Raw genomic sequence first — 21,210 nt, 5'->3', positions numbered from 1 at the left:
TATTTCAATGGTAATAAGAGTTCTTTCACTTGAGTGAGATTTGATTGCATTACTTTACCTTGTATACTTCGGTGTTTACAATATAGCTTTCTCCTTTCACCATTGACTGCAAGTAGTGTACAGTAGGCTATATTCACTTCTACTTTTATGAACCGACTCTTCTAACAATATATAGCTAAATGAATTGACCACATTAAAATATGACAGATCATAAAGCCATTTATAGTTAAGTGGGCCCAAATACACTTCGAGTAAAAAAATAAAGGGCCCTTGAATGATGGAAAAAAGCAGGATCCACCTGAAGGATTGATGGTAACAGATCAAATCTGCAATTTGCTTCCCCCAGAAAAAAATACAGTAGGCTATTTGGAATTTGAAAATTCTTCATTAATAAAAGGCTATCCAGCCTGGATTATGGACCCAATGTAATTGCAATGGCGTTTTTATAATTTGATTAAATGGCCCGTTTCATCTTTCTATAGCCTATGTAGCTATACAGTTAACTTGTCTCTGTAAGAGACATGTTAGAATCAAGTTTCCCAAAGTGAGTCTTTGATTATATTGGTTGCTGTATGGAGGTCGGAACAGCTCATCTTGTCAGCTGTTATTGTAAAATATTCTGCAGCGATGTGAATAGACAGCGATGTGCAAATGTAAAGTTACCTGGAAGAAAGCATTCACGTAACCAATTACTTAGAAAACATATTCATAAATCAGGAAATCACAGATCCCTGTATAAGGAAACACTCCGTCAATGACTCCCTTAACTTTTTTTAGTTTTTTTTAATATGTTGTTGTGTATATATAGATGGTTTATCCATACACCAACCAAAAGCTTGAGACCTTCACGATAAGTCCAATTGTACATGCTTCAATGATGTATTCAATTGTTCTTTCAGTGCTCACAAACACAAGTCCTGTAGCCATACTGAACACCAAGAGCATTCTCTTTTTTCCTGAAATCATTAAGTTTCTGAGTTGCCCGCTGATCCACTCTGTAACAACCAGCCATTACAGAAGTCGCTTGCAAAGTAACAAAGTTACAGCCGTTTGCCTTTTAAATAGTCTTCAATTTAAAAAAATTGCAGTCTGATACAGAAGGCTAGGAGACCTGAACAATATGAAAGTGCTAGTCATTAATTTACAGAGATCAGGCATCACATAGTGCTATGAAGTATCCAATATGCTACATATGAATACAACTGTTTACACCTTACAAATGCCTCTGGTCGTTTTCCAAGGATACTTGAAAAATCAATAACCTTGGCTTGTATGTACATAAACATGAGTGTTTATGCAGAAAATAACGTAGATATCACCACTACCAGAGGTATAATCTTATTACGGCCGTTTGGCCACAACAGTGATAATGAAATATTAAGTCTCATTATCAATTTCTAACTGTTAATCCCCCAATTTTATTTAAGTGGGAAAAAAAACGAAAGAGTTGCCATCATGGTATCCCCTCCACACTAGGGCTCCAGAAGACAACGTTGTTCAGAGCTTCTTCTCTTGCATCGTGCTCAAGTTCTTGGTTTGTTTTCCCCAGCCATTGGTCGCATTTTAGTTGCTTTCCCACATCTTCTGGTACAATTTCCCATTTGAGATTGAAGAATAACTGAGAAGAACCAGTTCTGGAACCACTACTTAAGGGAACAACACAAGCTTTTTTTCACTTCACTACAATCAGTCACAGAGTAATAAAAAGTAGAACGGAGGATTCAATTCATTCCTGGAGCAGTGCCTCCAAAGTTGAAAGTAGATGGCACCACTGGCGCTGTGAACTTGTATCCGCCGTGTTTCTCGATCATCTTGGATTCTGTAATATAATAAGCAACAGTGCATCAAAATTACAAACGTGAGGAAAATAAAAAAAGTTGTTTCCTGAAGTAAGTGCTGCCCATATAGTACACAGCTGATGGTAGACCATAGAAAGGCAGTTAACATGACGTGAAGAATTATTTAACATTTCCGTGCATTCGCAAGTGTTTTTTTTTTTTATTACACCGACTAATGCTTTACGCTTGAATCCTGCCATGACCCAAAAGTCCTTCCCCCTCCACTTCCAATCCCCTGAATGCACCTCAAGGATACAAAGAGCAAGGAGGCTTCTGGATGAGCTGGTATCAAGGAAGCAGGTGGCACCGCTGTGCAGAAGTGCCAAGTCTCTGATGTTGCTTCACAGTGCATTGGTTTTTACGACTGAGCTAACACCACACATTTATATTCCAGTGAAAAATATGTATTTTTATTCAATCATCCCAGACTCTTGTTTCTTTCGTATAATAAAAAGGCACAAAGGCAGTTAGTTGCAACGTGCTAGATTGTAGTTTAATGGGGAAGAAGCTATGAATACTTTAATACATTTAAATGTGGAGACGACATGGACATGAAAACACAACAAAAATCAATAACAAAAAAGGCAGGAAATAAGAGCATGTAAAAACAAAGTTGCTTTATTGTCAGAAGTGCCGCATCAGAGTTTAATTGGGATATTGCTTTGCAGTCTCAGCAGGCGCTCACCATGTGCTGCCCGTCTCTGGTCTGCAAGTGTGCCAATGTCCTGAAGGTGTTTGCCCTGATCTTCGTCGAGGCCCTGTGTTAGTGCCTGGTACCATGTTGGGTCACGGCTCTGGATATCTGAATCACAGATAACAAAGATCAATTATTGGTTTCACTCAACAATTTCTTATTGATTTGCAAGTGATTAACACAACAGTTTGTTTTCTTACTTTGTAGTATGGCTTTGAAGATCTGATACTCGTCCACTAAATTGTCTTCATCATCTACAGATGTAGTGTAGCCCTCAAGTGCCGTCTCCTCCGCATCGTCCTCATCCCAGTCATCATCGTCTCCGTCCTCTCCCGCCTGCTTCGCCAGCATCTCCAGGTACTCTGCGCCTTCCTCATCAATGTCATCCTCGTCACTGCCCAACTCAGCTATATTCAATGAGAACATGTAAGGGAACACGGCTCAGCATCCCTTAAATCATCCGACATAGTAAAGGTGATCTTGAATGATGCAACACTGAATACATCATACTTCAAATTAAATTAGTATAATTTCAAATTCAAGGACCCAACTCAGATTAAGGGTTAACAAATGTTAGTGTTTTAAAAATGAGAAACTTTGCAGAACCTCGTAGGCGTAAATTCAAACTATGAATATGAGGCAACTACGAGCATCACTGATGCAAATGGAAGGCTCTTTATGAAGGCCAAGTATAAAAAAGAAATCTCACAAGATCTATCAAATAAACATTCAAGCCCTGGATTATTTTTCACACAACGTATGCAAAACTTTCACATGTGGGAACAATGTCAAACACTGATGCCTTACCGTTATCGTCATCTTCTTCACCATCTTCATCATCATCATCCTCGTCATTCTCATGCTCTGCTCGACAGGCGTACGCCCTCTTGAGGCCGTTGAACAGAAGGATGGCTGCTGGAATCAGCTGGACGGCCGCCTGGTTCACAACCTGAGGCCTGTGCTCGAGGTCAATGAGAGCACAGATTCCAAGAATACACATCTTCCTGTCGTGAAGGCTGCGAGGGGAAAGCAGGGAACAAAAAGTCAATAGGATTTCTCAGAGCTGTTCCGAAATTATTGTTACTTGTTGATTGATCAACTTAATGAATTCACTACGTGTTTGTTTAGCTGATGGTTAAAGTATCACCCGTATTTAAGATCTCCCATTAAAAGATTGAAACTTGCAGCCATAATACAAACACTTGACAGGTATGACATTTTTCTGTCACACAGAATAAACCGTCTAATTGCCCAAAGTTTCCATGGTGCTAATTTAGAATTTCTTAAAACTCTTACCCAAGGAAGCAGTCGACATCTTTGAGCCATTGTGTGATAAAGTGGTTTGTGATGGGCTCAGTGTTGTTAGGAAAGCGCAGGTTCTCCAGAGTGTTGAGCAGAAGCGGGGGGCTGTAGTAAAGTCCAGCGATGGCCACCTGCAGACACATGGTCCTCAGCTCGCTGGTCTTCACCTCCCGCGTCAAACGCTCCAATGCAGCAGCAACAAACAACGGAACAACCTGCAACAACAGATCATCTTCAATAAAGCAATACTGTTCGTTACCTATATTACTACAGACATTAGGGGTGCAACAACTAATCGACTTAATCGATTACCAAATTAGTTGCAACTAATTCAGTCGTCGATTCGTTGGTGACATCATCACGTGTGTAAGCTCCAACGTTATTGGTCTTTTTATCGGTACTGGAGATTTAAAAAATATATGTCATGTATTGTTGCTACAAAAACATTATATCGCAGACTTAGTGTCGCCAACTCGTTTCTAATATGCAAAAAGACAAATAAATGCGTCTATGATGTATTTTCGATCAGACGAGATCTCTCTCCCCGGTCTGTGAGCGAGGGGGCGGGGCAGTTTACACACACGCAGCTGCTACATGCAGCAACACACTGCGGGGATGGCGGAGAGAACGCGCTCCGAGGTGTGGTTAAACTTTACCCGTCTCGATGTGGACAACGCTCGTTACCAAAAGTGCAATAAGAGTTTAGCATGTAAGGGCGGTAACACGAGCAATTTGTTTAAACATTTAGCAAAAGTGCTCCACATTCAGACGGAGAAATGCACCGGGTTCGACTGTCTTTCTAGTAGCTCTGCAGCCCCTTCCACGACTAACGTTTCCATGTCAGGTGTTTTGTATGCTGGCAGCAACACAGAGTTAACTACATTATACAAACATGGGTTAATGATTAGAGGTAACTGTGTTATTTAGTTTGTTAAAATTTCAGCTATTCTGTTTAGTTATGTTATCACATTATTTAATACGATTTGTTAAAACACTGTTGTTTCTTTTGATGTGAAATATTATTTATTTAATTTAAATAAAAAGCAATGTTAATTTTGTTCAAAATGTGTTTAGTTAATTTAATAATATAAATATTTTTTAATCAAACATTCATCTTTATTGTGCAAGGCATAATAGTCGATTATCAAATTAGTCGTTTGTTGCAGCCCTAACAGACATTAGAATCAATCGATTAAATATCAAGAGGGTCTACAGTTGAATTGTTGGATACTGACCTGGTCAATGCCACGACCTTTGCACTGCAGAATGATCACCTCCAGCAGCTTGGCTGCATGGCACTCTGGGTCCTCGCCGGGATCGCCTGTCAGGACCTGTGTGAGTGACATGCTCTGTTCAATCTTCTAACCCACTAACCATCACAAATAGTTTGGAAGTGCTGTCTGTTACATTATGCATAATCATTTCTGACGTTTTACCTTCTTGCACATTGCATAGATGATCTCCAGGTATTTGGTGTCAGATAGGAGTGTGTCTGTGTCCACTGTGACATAGTTGTGAAGAAGTGGCATCATATCTAAAACAAAAACATATTTACTTTTCACACAGAGTTTAACACAGTTTGAAAGCAACCTATGTGAATGCAAGCTCCATTCTTTAGCCAAACACACACACCTGTGAAGTAGTCAAATCCATCTTGCTGGAAGACTTCATACACCAGTGGAAGGAGCTGCCACATCTGTGCTGACACCTGCTGGCAGGTCAGGCTGTGAGCCAGGGAAAGGATCTCTTCGTAAAACTCTGAAAGAAAAGAAAGAAAAGTTAGTCTCTGGAGGTAAAACATAGTTTGTTTATTATCAAAGGATAATATTTCAGGCAGGCAGACTACAGGCAGAATGGTTAAGTGCAACCTGCAGGTGGAATGTGGTGGAACAGAAAGGACCGGCTTACCCAGTACATGTTGCTGCAGCACAGTGCCGATCACCTGCAGACAGATGCCTTCCAGCTGCTGGGTGATCTGAGGAATTAAAGATAAAGCTGCTGTGATCAAAGCTGTGTATTATTTTATCTCAACAGCATGGTCCTTATTGTACAAATAATCAGATGTAGTAGTAGATGTAGATTGAGTGAAATCATATTTAGTATTATGACATACAGGGTTCTTACTAGGGATGGGAATTTGAAAGCAATTTTATATTCGAATATTCGACCCCCCAAAAAACGGTTAACCGGTTAACCGAAATGTACATATCCTATAAAAAAAAAATTGGGCAAACATTTTTTTTCGGAAATGTTTTCAGATTTTTTTTTCCCAATAATTTTTTAGAAATACATACGTCACAGTTTGACAGCTATAGGCCTACAGCTTTCATGTGTGGAGGCGATTCACAATCAGGCCAGCTGTAGAGAAGACCCTCTCAGCTGGAACGGAGGTTGCGGGTATAGCAAGGTATATATAAGTTTAATTTGGCATAGTTTGACCTCTACACCGCACTCACTAACCTGGTCGAAATATTTCCACACATTACTCCTTTTCCGCCATGTCTGTTGTGTAGGACTCTTCTTAGAGTGTAAATAATTACCGGACTATGACTGGTAAAATATGTTGAATACCGGCAAAACTAAATCTCTCCTGTCAAAATGTCTATGTACTTTGCCGCCACACACGGTTGCCAAGCAGCGCTTATTGTTGTTTAGGCTGGCCACTCATGTGTCGCGAGTGTTGACAGGGGGCGGGGGAGCACGCTCATGAACTGTTAGCGCCGGAACCTCGCAACGGCTGCGGAGCTCATTTGCGCCACATTTGGGCCTAAGATGAGTTTTGAGTCTGCGTGATCTGCGTGTAGGGAGGGGCAGCAGCCATGTCATTGGCTAGAACTAGCTAGATCTGATGGATTTGGACATAAACGAGAGTAAAGTATAACCGGACACGAGAGAGAGATTAGCACCTGCAGCTCTGCCCGCTGTGAGGGACCGGTGAGCTGAGCAAAACACACCTTTAGACTGCACCTAAACACATTTAGCTATGGCACAGTCGTATATATATATATATATATATATATATATATATATATACACACACATTGAATTAGATAATATGTAATCAACTAAGGCATCACTCCCAAAAAATTAATAACTCATATTCGAATACATGAATAATTTCGAATATTCGATTAATCGTTCCCATCCCTAGTTCCCTAGCACTTTTCAAGGTGCATTTTCAAGCATCTTACAGCTGTTGTAAATTACATATTTATATACACATACCTCACATTAAATCAATGTTCTTTATGCTATAAACAACCAAATGTGTTTCGTGATAGCATTCTACATGAGGATGAACATTTAAAGAAAAGAAAACTAAGTTTAATATTTCAAAATTAGTACTTCTAATGCAGGGTATATGCAGGAAACCCTTTCCATACATTTTAAGACCTCATCGCAACTTCGAGTTCTAACCGGTTACATTGGCGACACACTTTACCTCACATTTACTATATTGATTGTAAGATAGCACAACTAAACAGAGTGCATACTGAAGCCTCCTCTCCACATGAACGTCAAGTTCAGGTTTAATGCAGTATGCTGCTTTGTTGCTTCTGTACTCTGTGCTCTTTCATTCCAGTAAAACTCCTCAGGGACGGGTGGCGCAGTGGTCTGTGCATCTGATCATCAGATCAAGGGGGTGCTGGGGAACTCCAGTTCGAAACCTGCTCCCGCGTCAGGCTGTTGTGTCCTTGACACCCGGATTTGCTCCTGTGGGTATTGTCCACAGTACATGTATAATATTAATGTGTACTTGTAAAAGCGCCTCGATGACTTCGAGGCGTGAAGATGGACGGTGTGGCGCAGTGCGCTGTGCAATGATCATCAGATCAAGGGAAACCCGCCGCTGCTGCGTCTGTAAAGCCGTTGTGTCCTTGCGCAAGACACTTCACCTGAACTTGCTCCTGTGGGTATTGTCCACAGTGACCATTGCATGTATATACAAAATATGTGTAATGTGTATCTGTGTAAAGCGCTTTGAGCACTGGAAAAGCGCCATTATTATTAGAAACCAGTATTTGACCAATAAACAAAACAATTAACAAAACTTTGAACTATGAAATATATTAAACTTTGGTGAGCTTCAGCGGGGTAATGCCATATAGGAGCTCCCTCACAAATACCCAGGGGTGAAATTGGGCACATAGACGATGCTCTGACGTCATCACCCTCACATTTGTCATATGTTTACAAAAAACGATATATATATATATATATATTAAGACTTTTCTCGTTCTTAATATTGACTATATTTAGGGTCGATATGTGTTGACCTTACTTTAAAATAGCAGATCTCTGTGACCGGATATAGTTTAGCTTAGACCCCGGCCCCACGAGGACGCATACAGTAAAACGCAAACGCAAAAAAGTCTTCCGTTCACACGCATTCGATAGACCGCTGGAAATGCTGGAAACGCTGTAGTACGTATGCCAGGCCTGTAAGTGGCGCTGCTGCCGCCACAAAATACACCAAAAGCAGCGAAGAAGACCCCGGAGCATGGTTGCCCTTCTGTTTATTCTCCGCGGTGGACGGCGTGTTCTCCTGCTGTATATCTCTCAGGTAGTCCACCAGCAGATAAACACACAAGAACACAATTATGGCAGAAGCAAAAAAGCCCAAAATATATCATTTTAACTCCGAGTGGGAGGATGATTATTTTTGTATCTATTCCAATTCAAAGTCCATCCGTCTCATTTGCAATGCGAGTGTGGCTTTATCTAACAAGGGTAATTTAGGAGCGGCATTTCAAAACCGTATACAAACGCTACGAGACGGAATTCCCTCCTAATTCTGCCCTATGCTCCCAAAAGGGGAGGGGCCTGAAAGGACAGCTAAATGCACAGCAGTCCATTTCCACCAGGCCCAACAACAAGAGCAAGGCTGCTACCAGAGCATCTTATCGTGTCAGTCACGTTCTTGTGAAACACATGAAGTCTTTCAGACGGCGAAGTTGTGAAAGAAGCATTCCTGGAGGCTGCCGACGCGCTTTTTGGGGACAGAAAAATAACAGTAGCATTTCAACAGGCTTTTGATATAATAAAAACTCAAGTTAGATACCGTTATTAATCAGCTGTAAGTTTTAGTTTGTTTTAACTTATTCATTATAATTAATGTACAAAATGGTATAAGAATGCAAACTTAAATTGATTATAGTCTATTATCAATTCAGGTTAAGAAACTAGTGTTGCTTGCATCCTATTTTAAAGGCATTTCTTTTTAAAATGCAACAAAAAAGGGTTTGATTCTATTAATTTTGTCTTTTTTATTGCACTTTGGCAGCAGATTCCTGTGTAGCTTCAGATCGGAGTTGTCTTATTATTAAGCCTCATTTATACTTTTGTAGCAACACTATTTTTATATAATGGCAAAGAAAGGGTTCAGAGTCTTTTATTTTTTTCCTGTGTCATATGTGGCAGCACTGTTCAATGTTTCTTGAAAACATTACCCACTGTAGTATGTGACGTGTGAATAAACTCCAACTCTGGTTTAGTGTACAATACTTGTATGTGTGTAGATTAGAATTAATCGTACGAAGGTCAGTTTCATACAAGTAGAAGTGTGTATTTACCTGGTAGTAGGCTGTCAGTAATGGCTACGCCTCTCTATTTGGACTGGTAGATCTCGGCAGACTGGCAACTTTAAAAGTAGCTCTCGGTTCAAAAAAGGTTGGGCACCCCTGGTCTAAAGTAAGGAACAACCTATAACCTTTGTGAATGAGTACACTTTTTTGGGATGAAATCAACAAGGATAGGAGCCTCTTCATCATTAACGTTATCTGGTGTTCAGTCCTGTAATGTTTAATGCGTCAAGTGAACCGGTTAAGTTGCCATGTAAGGCAAGTTCATGTCTATAGCACTTTTCAACACAAGGCAATTCAAAGTGCTTTACAAAAAATGAAAGACATTAAGAAAATGGCATTTAAAATCAGTCATTAAAAAGAAAAGCTAATAAAATAAACATTAAAAGAAAAAAATACATGGATAAAAGTTACAGTGCAGTCCAAGACGTGAATAGTTCAATTAAAAGCAGCGACAAAAAGAAAAGTCTTCAGCCTGGATTTAAAAGTAGTCAGAGTTGCAGCGGACCTGCAGTTTTCTGGGAGTTTGTTCCAGATGTTTGGAGCATAATAACTGAACGCTGCTTCTTCATGTTTAGTTCTGACTCTGGGGACAGAAAGCTGACTAGTACCTGAAGACCTGAGAGATCTGGATGGTTCATAATTTAGCAGTAGGTCAGAAATGTATTTTGGGCCTAAACCATTCAAAGCTTTATAAACCAGCAGCAGTATTTTGAAATCTATTCTTGACACACAGGAAGCCAGTGTAAAGACTTCAGAACAGGAGTGATGTGATCCACTTTCTTAGTGTTAGTGAGGACTCGAGCAGCGGCGTTCTGAATCAGCTGCAGCTTTCTAATAGATTTTTTAGTGAGACCTGTGAAGACACCATTACAGTAGTCGAGTCTACTGAAGATAAAAGCATGGACACGTTTTCTGACTCAGGTCAGAGTCCATGACTACACCTAGATTTCTGGCTTTATCTGCTGTTTTGAACATTGCAGACTGAAGCTCAGCGCTAACTTTTAAACGTTCTGCCTTGGCTCCAAAAACCATTACCTCAGTTTTATCTTTGTTTAATTGGAGAAAGTTCTGACACATCCAGTCATTGATTTGTTCAATGCACTTACTCAGTGTTTGAATTGGAGCATAGTCTCCTGGTGAAATTGTTACGTAAATTTGTGTGTCATCTGCATAGCTATGGTAACTTCTTTTGTTGTTTTTCCAATGTATATTGATTTGTCAAAAACTCATTCTTATTTTTGGCATCAAGGTAACGTATACTGAGGATCAGTGAAACCTGAACTGTGATGAAATAAAAAAAAATGTCAGTGCGCCGCAATGCTTATTCAAATCTAATGGCTCCCATGTTTCAGCAGACATGGTGGCAAAGTGCCCATGGCACTATTTCTAGCCGCTTTCTCAGCCTCTGAGTCACTTTGAACACGGTGAGAACACAGTGTGTTCCCAGGAGTTGGTGGGCGGCTAAAGTGTGTTGGCAGGAAAGCTACAGCCGACCCCATCTGTTTGTGCAGAGGAAGTGGCTCTCAGATGAGTGATGAGCCTGGACTGTGTGTGGGCAGTGTGCTTAGGGGCTTTGCTGCTAACCTCTTTGTGGTCCTCCACCACACTTAGCAATGTGTCAATGGTGTTGAGGATGCCCATGGCCGTCACTGCCTTGTCATCTCCTCCCTCCTCATCAGGGCCCGTCTGAATCACCTGGTTGAACGTCATAGCCTGACAGAGAGCAAACAAAGAGACTGTTATTATGAGTGTGTCTGTGGAATATTAGTATCTATACATTTCACTATAAGGCAGGAAGTCCAAAGTGATTCCTATCTTCATAACCTTAAATTAAAAGAACAGGACACTTACTTTAATCAGAGATTTTTCTTAAAAGCATTACACAGGATTGCATGTGACATCACAATGCATTGAGCTTGGCACCATTAATAGAGGTGAGAGAGCGAGACAACTATAAACTTGGTTCCTTAACATTGATATGAGATTGCCATTTATGGATAAACATCTGATTATTTGGGTTAATGAGGGTTGCTGTGCTAAAACCTGAATGAATTCAGTTTTCCTTGTAAGTAGTATGAACCATTTGCGATATTTGGTTTTCTTCTTGGTACGGCAGCTCTCCTCACACCTCGAAGCCATAGGGGGAGTTTATTGAACCACTCAGTGAAATGACGACATCAACATGTAGCTTTTTAACTGATAGCACTTACCAAGTGCTGCGTCATCTCCACTGCAATTGGAGTCACCTCCTCGCTGTATTCACAGATCATCTTCTGAATGACATTTGTGAGGTCGTCGTTCTCCGTCTCCCTGACGATGTGCAGGAGCGCCTGCATCACTGGTCGGATGAAGGGGGAGATGTATTCTTTGGCTAAAAAAAAAAAAATGGTCTTTCTTAAGTTCAGACACTCAAAGAAAACCAGTTAATAACATTCCTGAAGAAAATATGAATATAGAGTGCAGTCAGGTAAACGTTAGGGGCATGACTTCACTTGCTCACCTTTCTCCTGGTTGCTGATGAGAACCTGCAGGGCAATAGCAGCCTCCACCTTGACTGGCATCTCGTTGTCATTGATGAGACAAAGGCGAGTCAGCTCAAGAGCCGTCTGCAGGTTCTGGTCACTTTTGAACTTCACCTCGCAGAAGTAATGCAGCACCCAGCAGGCCTGTGTGAAAACAGAGGTTGAGAAAATGTGACAGAAACCATTTTATACTGTATATAAGATAAACAAATGCAAGCACTAAGCCAGTAAAACAAGCTGGTCCTAATTCAAAGCCACCTCATTCAGTAATGTTAAAGACACATATCTTGGGACTGCCTGTTGCGAAACGATCACTTACTCTTGCTCTCATGTAGCCTAGCTCACTGCGGAACAGGGGGAAGACGTGATTCTGCAGCATGAACTCCATCTGGTCCTTATAAATCTTTTTCTGTGTGGAGAAAGAAAAACCGTGTCACAAGGTAGCGGAGAACAACACTTATCCTGTACATGTCCAAATAAAAAAAATTAAAAAATCATCAATGACCAGTCCAATACCTTCTAAATATAATCTTAATAGTGATTTTTGGCAAATGGGTTGGTGGCAACTCTTAGCATCAACATTTGAATAATTGATCCACAGCCAGAAATATTTAACTTGTTTTTAACGGCCTACCAAGCCACAACTAAATTGGCTTAGCTTTCACCATTTCTTCAAGTGCAAATCCAATCTTGCCAAATTTCTAGACTATCATTTCCAACTGATGCCATTCAGGCCAAACATGGTGTAAGAAAATTAGAGAATCCCCTAAAGAACCCACACAAAAAAGGTTGGAGACCTCTCCCCTTTCTACACTGGGGGAGAGAAGTTTACCTTCAGCAGGACTTCAGCCAAAGAGCCGATCATGTGTAGGGCACCGTCCTTTTTCCTCGGGTCAGTGGCGGGATCAGTTAGAATCTGGTAGCAGAAGCCCATCGTCTTTTGCAGCACCTAAAAAAAGCAAAAGAGATCCAATTAGGCCTCATTACATATCAAATCTGTGGACCGAGCCTGAATCTGTAAGAACAAAATAACAACAATGGAAAAAGTCTCACCGCCACAAAATCAAAGCCTCAAAGAAATAAATGACAAAATAATCATTTCAACTAACCTCTTTCCTCTTGTTGCAAGCAGTGAACAGGAGTGTCTGGGCTGCTGTTGTTGGAGAGATAAAGTCCTCAAACACATCTAAGGGGGACAGCAGAGATCGGGTAAATGGTTAGTCATCACACATACACACAAATCCTTTTAGATTACAGGCACTGACTTTCTCTGCTTACCAAACTTCATGCGGATGTACTCATATGGATCTTCCTGCCACAGTTCCTCATCACTGTCTGTGTAACACATGAGGGGGAAGACCACGTCCTGAATGATGCCCTGGAAAAAACAAATTAAGTTTAATCTGATGGATCAATCAAGATAGGCAGTGCTTTAAAGCTTCTACAAGTTACAACCAGTCCATCAAAACAAGTACTATTTCACAATGTTGTTACTGAAAAACAAACAACTTGGATAATGACTATACAGCTTTAGTTACTTAAATCAAGATGTTTGAAAATGTAGTATTAGTACCTGGATGTGTGGTTTTAGGTTTCTCCACGTCACTGCGTGTGCTATGCCCTGGTTGATGTAGTTGAGCGTCTGTTGGAGTACTCTGGGAGCCACGTATTGCTTTTCCTTGTACTGGTATAAGACTTTCAGCAGCACCTAGTAGACAAAATAATGTCCTTAATTAGCAGGATGCACTGCAGCAAAAGACAGTGTTCGGTCTGACTGCAGAGCTGCCGTTTCCATTCACTTTCTGAAGTTCTTACCTGCTGAGCAGGAACTGCATATTCCTTGAGGAAAAGTTCAGCAAACTCTGCATACTCTTTGGTTGTGTTGCCTGGGCTTCCATACCTGCAAAAATGGTACAGTAGATGCTATTGTAGAAGAAAAAAATGGTTGTATATTTAAAAGAAAAATAAGTTCGGGTGTTGATGGATTTTTACCTCTCAAACAGCCGAGCCAAGATGTGAAGGGCCCACTTCTTACACTTCCACCATGGCAGCTCAGGCCGCTCGTCCTCCTCTATCTGCATCGTCTCCTGCAGAGTAAAAGAAAAGTACATCAGGTTGTGGAGAACTGAAACCTTACATCTCGGAAACCAAAAGTGATGCGAGGACTTTTTAGGGGCCATATTAGTGCGGTGTGAATTCATTTTGTCTCCTTACCGGTGGCACATCTCTATCAACTACTGTCTTCAGGATCTCCATCCACTCCGTCAGGTTCTGTCGGTTGATGAGTTCCAGGGGGAGGTTGTACTGCGGAGAGAGGAGTGAGTCAGTTTCACTTTATAAACCAGCTATTTGATGATCATAAGAAATAGAACAACTGCCATGAATAACCCAAAACCATTTTAACAATGACTAAGCATAATTATAATGTTTACAAATATGGTGAATGTTAATAAACAGAATCAGAAGATGTCATGAGTTGTGGCGTTACCTGGAAGAGGGCGTAGAGGATTTTAAAGATCTGTTTCTGTATGAGGACAGAGTCGCTGGAGGGGTCAGGGATCAGCTGGATAAAGCGTTCCTTCATCATGGGCATGAAGATGTGCATGGCAGCCACCAGAGGTTGACGTTCTTCTGGTTTCTTGTATCTGTTTTAGCCACACAAGTACAACGTTAGCCCCATGTCATTTGTTCCGTTACGATATGAAATTAAGATCGAGAACCAAGACTTACTCGTAGTTTTTGACAAGCTGGTAAAGGCAGAGCAAGATGCCCAGCCATCCTGCACTGTTGTCTGACTGCAGGTAGAAGCCGATCTTATCCACGATGGTCGTCCACTTGCCGGGGTAGTCATGCTTGATCATGTGGTGGATACATGTTGTCAACTGGACCCTGAGTAGTCAAGATTTGGAGATTTAGCAAAGTTAGAGAACATTGTATATGAAGTGCAAAACAGCTACTGGGAGGTAACATGGGAGGTAACATAGATGAACATGCACTCCACTCTACAGCAGGGTGTGTATGGTTACCTGATGCGCTCGGGAGAGTGGATGATGGCCTCCACTATGTTGTCTCGAATGAACTGCCTGTCCTCTTCAGGGATGTTTTTGACCGGTGTCTCTGTGGAACCGTCGCCATCACTCCAGTGCTGCGTTATCATGTTCTTAAGGTAGATCACACCTAAGAGACAGAGAGAAAACACAGGGTCAGCGCTTTAACGGTAAGACATGTATGGGTGCTGACAAATATTCTTAAAGTGGTTTAAAAAAATTAAATTATGTATGAAACCATTAAGCTGTACAACATGGAGAAAGTTATATGACCTATAAGCCTCACTTATAATAAAATAAAAGATTCACTTGATTTGTTTGTACAAAAAGCTATACATTTAAGTTGAACAACTTTATGACCCATTTTCAAAACAACACATTTGTAAATATCATTTTATTGATGTATTATATCAAATTTGGACTTATGTCGAACATTGAAAGCATTCAGCTATTTATTTCTATAGAAAGATTACTAGGATGTGCAAGTGGTAGAAACTCTTCTGTAAAGTAGCCCAAGTCCCAAATATGCACCAGTCCTATTGGCTGCATTTACATCATCACCTACAGCCATAACCAAGAAGTCAATTATTCCATCTGTAGTTCAGTAGCTTTGAATGTGGCACTAGAGTGTCAGCTGGGTTCACATCTACAAGGCGGGGCCCTGGTGCCTGTGGCTCACAGGGAAAGGCATCAGAGGGAGTGGAGGAGTGAGGGCTGGGAGGCGGACGTCAGACTGCTGACACAAATGTCTACGCCGCCGGCGAGGCAATCTATCAATGCTGACAGAGCAAAAACCCTGTACCCTCCGTCTATGTCCACAAAACTACACCATCGGCTCACACTGCAGAGCCGGCGGATTGGTTGTATACATTTGATTCATGTACAGGAGAAAAATGTGTCTGCCTGAATAAAGCCTAACAAATGGCAATTATAAATATTTAATTTTCAATATGGTGAATCCCTTCTTTCAGTGTGTTAACAGTCAAGTTTGTTATATGTGGTAGTTCCTTTTAACATCAAAGCCTAACAACTTATCTTGTTGTTTCACTTCATAACTGCAGCTCCAGGCCCAGCAGGAACATATTATGGAAGTTCTTATAAAAAAAAAGGTACCATTGATTTCTAACACCCTTGAGTATGATTGCCATCGATTGACCAAATACATCTTTATCACTGCAATATTGTAGGGTTGACTATTGCTGCTTTCACAAGATATGGACACAATGAGGTTTTTGCTAAATATTCATCAGTAATGTGAATAAAACGACTAAAGTAATAGAACAGCTAAACTGTTCACTGTAATGAAGCATAGATATCCAAAAATCTAAGACAATAAATAGACTCATATCACTTTATTTAATATATTAAAGCCATTACTTTTTAAATGTAATAAGGTCAGTTTTATCAGATCACAAGACTCAATTAACCCTGGGAGTTGCGCAGAATTTATTGCTTGTGTTTCGTTTGAGCTACTACAAGAATACAACTGAGATCAATGTAAATTCATTTAAATGCAACACAAATGTCTGACAGTAGTGTCAGTCTCAAATGCTTTGGCCAACACAAACAAAATGTTATTACCTCCTCTGTATATGGTTGGCAGCAAAACTCTTAAAAAAAAAAACTCAAACCACATATCTCACATGCTACCAATACAAATTCAACTCATACAGATATTCAATCGGGCTGCCTGACAAACAACTATGATGAATGCGTTTGAGGAATCTATTCACTGAAGTTATGTAATAACTGCCAATCAGATCAATTGATCAGGAGAATGTGTTTTTTATGTTTACCTGCCTACGATCATGAACCAGACAAGAGCTAAATAAAGAACAATCTTATAAACATACATGGATTGGCTAGGTGCAAATACAATAAGTCAAGACATTGTACATTTATAATCAGCTTCACTTACATCATTTAGACGGCTTCTGTAGTGTGCAGTCAGGAGGAGCTGCTTCTCTTCTATTCTGCTTTAAAAACTGTCAGCCATTTTCCAACAGCTGGAAAAGTAATTTATTGCTCTAAAGCACAGCTATATTTGTGAGAACGGCTATGAATACTTAGGGAGGTGAACACAATACCATTCAGATACTATCCGTGTACTTTCTGCAACAACTTTAGTTAAAATGTCTACATTGATCAAAACCTCTTCTGACACCTACCTCACAGAAACAGCATCTGACTGAAGCAAAACAAGCTATATTTAACCCAAGTCCACGTGTCCACTGCTCTTCAGCATGGCACTTTCGCTTCACAAAAATGTGAATCATGTAACATTGCTAAATTATCTTTTGGAAACCATTATATAAGTTGCCTGGTATAATAGAGAATTTCTACTTTATTTGTCATATAATGAAATAGGACAACATAGGAGGAGGGGCGATAAAGTGGTACTTCACATTGCATTGTATTGACCTCATGTAGATCCAGGGAGAGAGGTAGCACAGACTGCATGTCATAATATTGTTTTAACAATAACTACCTTTCAAGATGTTTAACACTTGCACTGAAGAATTAAAAAGACAATTTAAGTTCATAAGCAAGAGATGTTTTTATACAGATTCTAAACAGTCACTATTATTTGTATGCTAAAGACTAAAATATATATCTATCCCTTATTTAACCAGGTAAAAAGTCTCATTGAAATAAAAATCTCTTTCTTAAGAGCGACGTGGCCAAGGGCAGTATGAACAAAGTTACAACAGACAATACAGGCAGACGAATGTAATGGTCGTAAAACACAAATTAAATGGCACATTAACCAGTCAATATGCTACTGAAGAAAAGAAATTCAGACAGATTTGCAGAACTATTTTTATATTGAAAAATGTTGACTCACCTGCTTGCCTGACAGGCAAGTCCAGCTGATCTGACATGGTGACACGCAGCAGAGTGGACACAAAGTTTACCTGGGTGTGACCCTGGGAATTAGAATTGAAAACAGATGTAAACAAATTATTAAAACACAGGATCAAGATTGATTATTTTACATACCGTATGAAGGTAGGTTTTATATTATTTTGCAAAAAACCTACAGTTAATGGTGTTGTACCATAATGTGTTGGGAGGTAGCCATGTCTTAAAGCTACTGGCATGTCTAGCATACATTGTGTTTTGCATGCATGTGCTTCTTCATAAAAAATAAAATCATACAAACATTGTTGCCAAGCGGCAGATAAAAACAGATATTGCACTACCCTATGGACTTGATGGATAACATTTGTAAATTATGTACAAAACAAAGAAATCCCATTGGCTCTGTCATCTTAACAACAACAACAACTCTGTATACTGTCAGAACAGTACAAACATGTGGTGGACACCATGTCAGAGATTACAATGAAATAGCCACATAAAACTGGAAGCTCACATTGACCAGCTGTGATCCAGAGCTCTGCAGGTCCTTTTGACATTATAAAGCCAATTTTCAATTTAAAAAACGATTAAGTGGCAGAGTGGCTATGGTCGGGTGTCTAGTCCATATATTCCTGGGTTTTTGTGTCCTCCAGAATGAAAGCTGCTAGGTGATAAATTACAAGATGACCAACAGATTTTTTTCCTAATATCCAGTATGCGTTTTCAAATAAAATGCTGCTTCGAACAATCAACATTTTTTATAATGCTTGTGTTAAGTATGTCACCATTTTGTCAAGTCTTATTCAGTTTTTATCTGGCCATTTTCCATGAAAACTAAATCTGAGATATGACTAAGCAAAGCACTGTATTTAGAAACCATGCACTCCCAACATATTAACTTCATCCTCCTCCAGAAAAAGTGTTTTTTGCTCTTTCCACAACTTGGATAAATGAATGTGAAACACTCTCAGAGCTCTGCTATTCAAGTGAGCCATCACTATCGATGCTGTTTATGTGGGTGTGAAAAATAACCCAAGCCTCTTGCACTTCCAAAAATAAACCTGGAGGAAGAGGCAAAATGTAGTGAAGACATATGCTAGGACTGGATTATTATCACTTGAATACAAAAAAACACAGTATATAATAACTGCAGTTCATTTAAAATGCATCCATCAGTGACATAATGGAGCACAGATGTAAACTAATGTGGAACTTAATCATGGTACTGTAATTTGACTGATCAATGTGGAACAATTTAAGGTCATGCCTGCATACAGTCAATCTCCATGACAAGTACAAGCAATAAAACAGAGCTTTAAACATTTTCTGAGATGCTTTATAACAAATAATGTTGTAAAGGTTGAGAAAAACTATCCTTGCAAACTTATTAAGCAAACTATTTATTTCGCCTAACTTTAATTTAGTGTATAGTTCAGTCACAACTTTCTTCTTGACACGTTATTTATTCAGTAGATATCATTTTGTTGGAAAAACCAGATACTAATGAACACATAAGTTTGATAGTTTGGACACAACATTAGAGGGACAATACATAACTAGAGGATGAAGAGACAGCACTTTTTAAATGGTCGACCTACAGGGTTGCTAACATTAGCTCACATGGAACTCGGCTAAAACTTAATTTAGGAGATTTCCCACGAAATAGCTTTGAAGTCACCGATAACATATCAAGTGTAGGCACAGCAAACAACAGCGAGAGGTTGACTTGTGTAAATCTTTATTGCGTTGCGGAATAATGTCATCACTTTAGGGCTTGTCACAGTGACACGTGAGCAGCAGCTATGTAGCGGAGCCCGTCCAACAAGTAGCTAAGTTAGCTAGCTGATATTAGCCACACATTTTGGTATCACTATTCTGCTATTAAATAAGATAACTAGCACCTGTCCCACATAACACTTAACTTAATGTATTGCTTAACGCCCCAGTCATATTATTCTTGTGTCGTGTCAGCTTTCAAAATTGGTAAAAACTGTGCCGAAACTGTGTGGTGAGCTAATCATGATGTCCCCAGCTAGGCTAGCTTGTTTAGCATTAGCCACACAGCTGGCTCATGGTGTAGCTAACGTTGACGTCCGTTAATGGCAAACGAAATACAGTTAAATTCAATGGCATGACGCTACTGATAAGAGTGAGTCCGTAATGCTGAAAGTTGTTAAGCAGTGTGATTTAGCTCTGGGAAGGTAACGGTAGCAGAGCCTGCGTGCTCGCACCATCTTGATGTTGTGAAGAGGCCCGATCTGAGGGACCGCGCCACAAACCTCCATCACCATTAACGGCTTATCTCAACTTTTACCTCGTTCAGCTGTATTTCCGCGGCCTCCCGCAGATTGGGGTCCATCGTACCCCGAAGGGCCTCAACCAAAGACTCAGGATCCATTACGAAAACTCTGTTAGCGGCTCGGATTTTAATATTTCAGACGTCTAACAATTCCCAGTCACTGCGCACATGGACGCACGGCTCTCCGGTTACCCGGCGCGAAAGGAAGCAGTGAATAAAGTACCCGGATAGATCAGCGCCAAATTTGTGCAATACGAACATCCGGCGACGACTGCACGTCTACATGGGAGTTGTAGTTCACGGCATAACTTTAGTACTTCCTGCGAGCATTACAGCGATTTATGGGAAAGGTGACCCACCTGCTGGTTGCCCTCATACTAGAATATAATTTTTGCTATGTCTCAGTACATCTTTAGTGGTCTTAAAATTGGTCTAATTTAACGCCCACAACGTTTAGCTGACAAAGTTATATCCCATATGTGTGTAAATATTGCCATTTTCCATTGTGTGCAATAAGATCAAAAAATGTTGGAAAAAGTATATGTTACGGATATTTGAAATAATTGGAACAAACTAATCACACGATAAATGACTTAACTTTTATAATGTTGAACATAGATATATTTTTTTACAAAAAGGGCTAATAGACAAAGAATAAACATAAAAACGAGGACACAAGAAAAGTTTATTGAAACTACTGAAAATGTTATAAGATATTTAAATCACCTCCTATATTTGCAGCATGCACATTTATCATTGACCATTTGAGCAGCATCAAAAAGCCTTTTCTTCTTCTGGTGATGGAAGATTTTTTTTTTTTTAACATGAAAGTTACAATGTAGCCAGTGAACAATTCAAACAGTAAAAAACAGCTCTCATTCAGTTATTACTTCAAAATGAATTGAAATACATGAACCACTACCTGCAGAGACTCAAAGCAACGATTCACTGTAGCAGTATTTATTCTGTTCTAGTATATTTTATATCTTATTATAGTTACATGTATAGAGTCCTGAATTTACTTGGTCACTTGCCAACTTCTCTGCAACATTTAGCTTTTT

General features: G+C 39.9%; 1 protein-coding gene across 1 annotated transcript; it reads right to left on the bottom strand.

Moving 5' to 3' along the window:
• Positions 1–763: 763 nt before the first annotated feature.
• On the bottom strand, positions 764–20,376 carry ipo7 (importin 7). Its single transcript, XM_034111136.1, has 25 exons — positions 20,165–20,376; positions 17,834–17,915; positions 14,968–15,118; positions 14,672–14,830; positions 14,430–14,586; positions 14,156–14,245; positions 13,934–14,028; positions 13,757–13,841; positions 13,515–13,649; positions 13,220–13,319; positions 13,051–13,127; positions 12,774–12,890; positions 12,261–12,350; positions 11,920–12,085; positions 11,630–11,790; positions 11,004–11,132; positions 5,743–5,809; positions 5,467–5,592; positions 5,271–5,368; positions 5,070–5,165; positions 3,829–4,049; positions 3,340–3,548; positions 2,733–2,939; positions 2,524–2,640; positions 764–1,819 (listed from the first exon to the last, which is right to left on the bottom strand). The coding sequence occupies exons 1-25, from the start codon at positions 20,246–20,248 to the stop codon at positions 1,722–1,724; spliced, it is 3,117 nt and encodes a 1,038-aa protein (XP_033967027.1). The 5' UTR covers positions 20,249–20,376; the 3' UTR covers positions 764–1,721.
• Positions 20,377–21,210: the final 834 nt, after the last annotated feature.

This window comes from Pseudochaenichthys georgianus, chromosome 3 (genome assembly GCF_902827115.2).
Source record: "Pseudochaenichthys georgianus chromosome 3, fPseGeo1.2, whole genome shotgun sequence".
Classification (NCBI taxonomy): Eukaryota; Metazoa; Chordata; class Actinopteri; order Perciformes; family Channichthyidae; genus Pseudochaenichthys; species Pseudochaenichthys georgianus.
The sequence above is the reverse complement of the archived record's forward strand: the minus strand, read 5'-3'. Positions and strand labels throughout refer to the sequence as shown.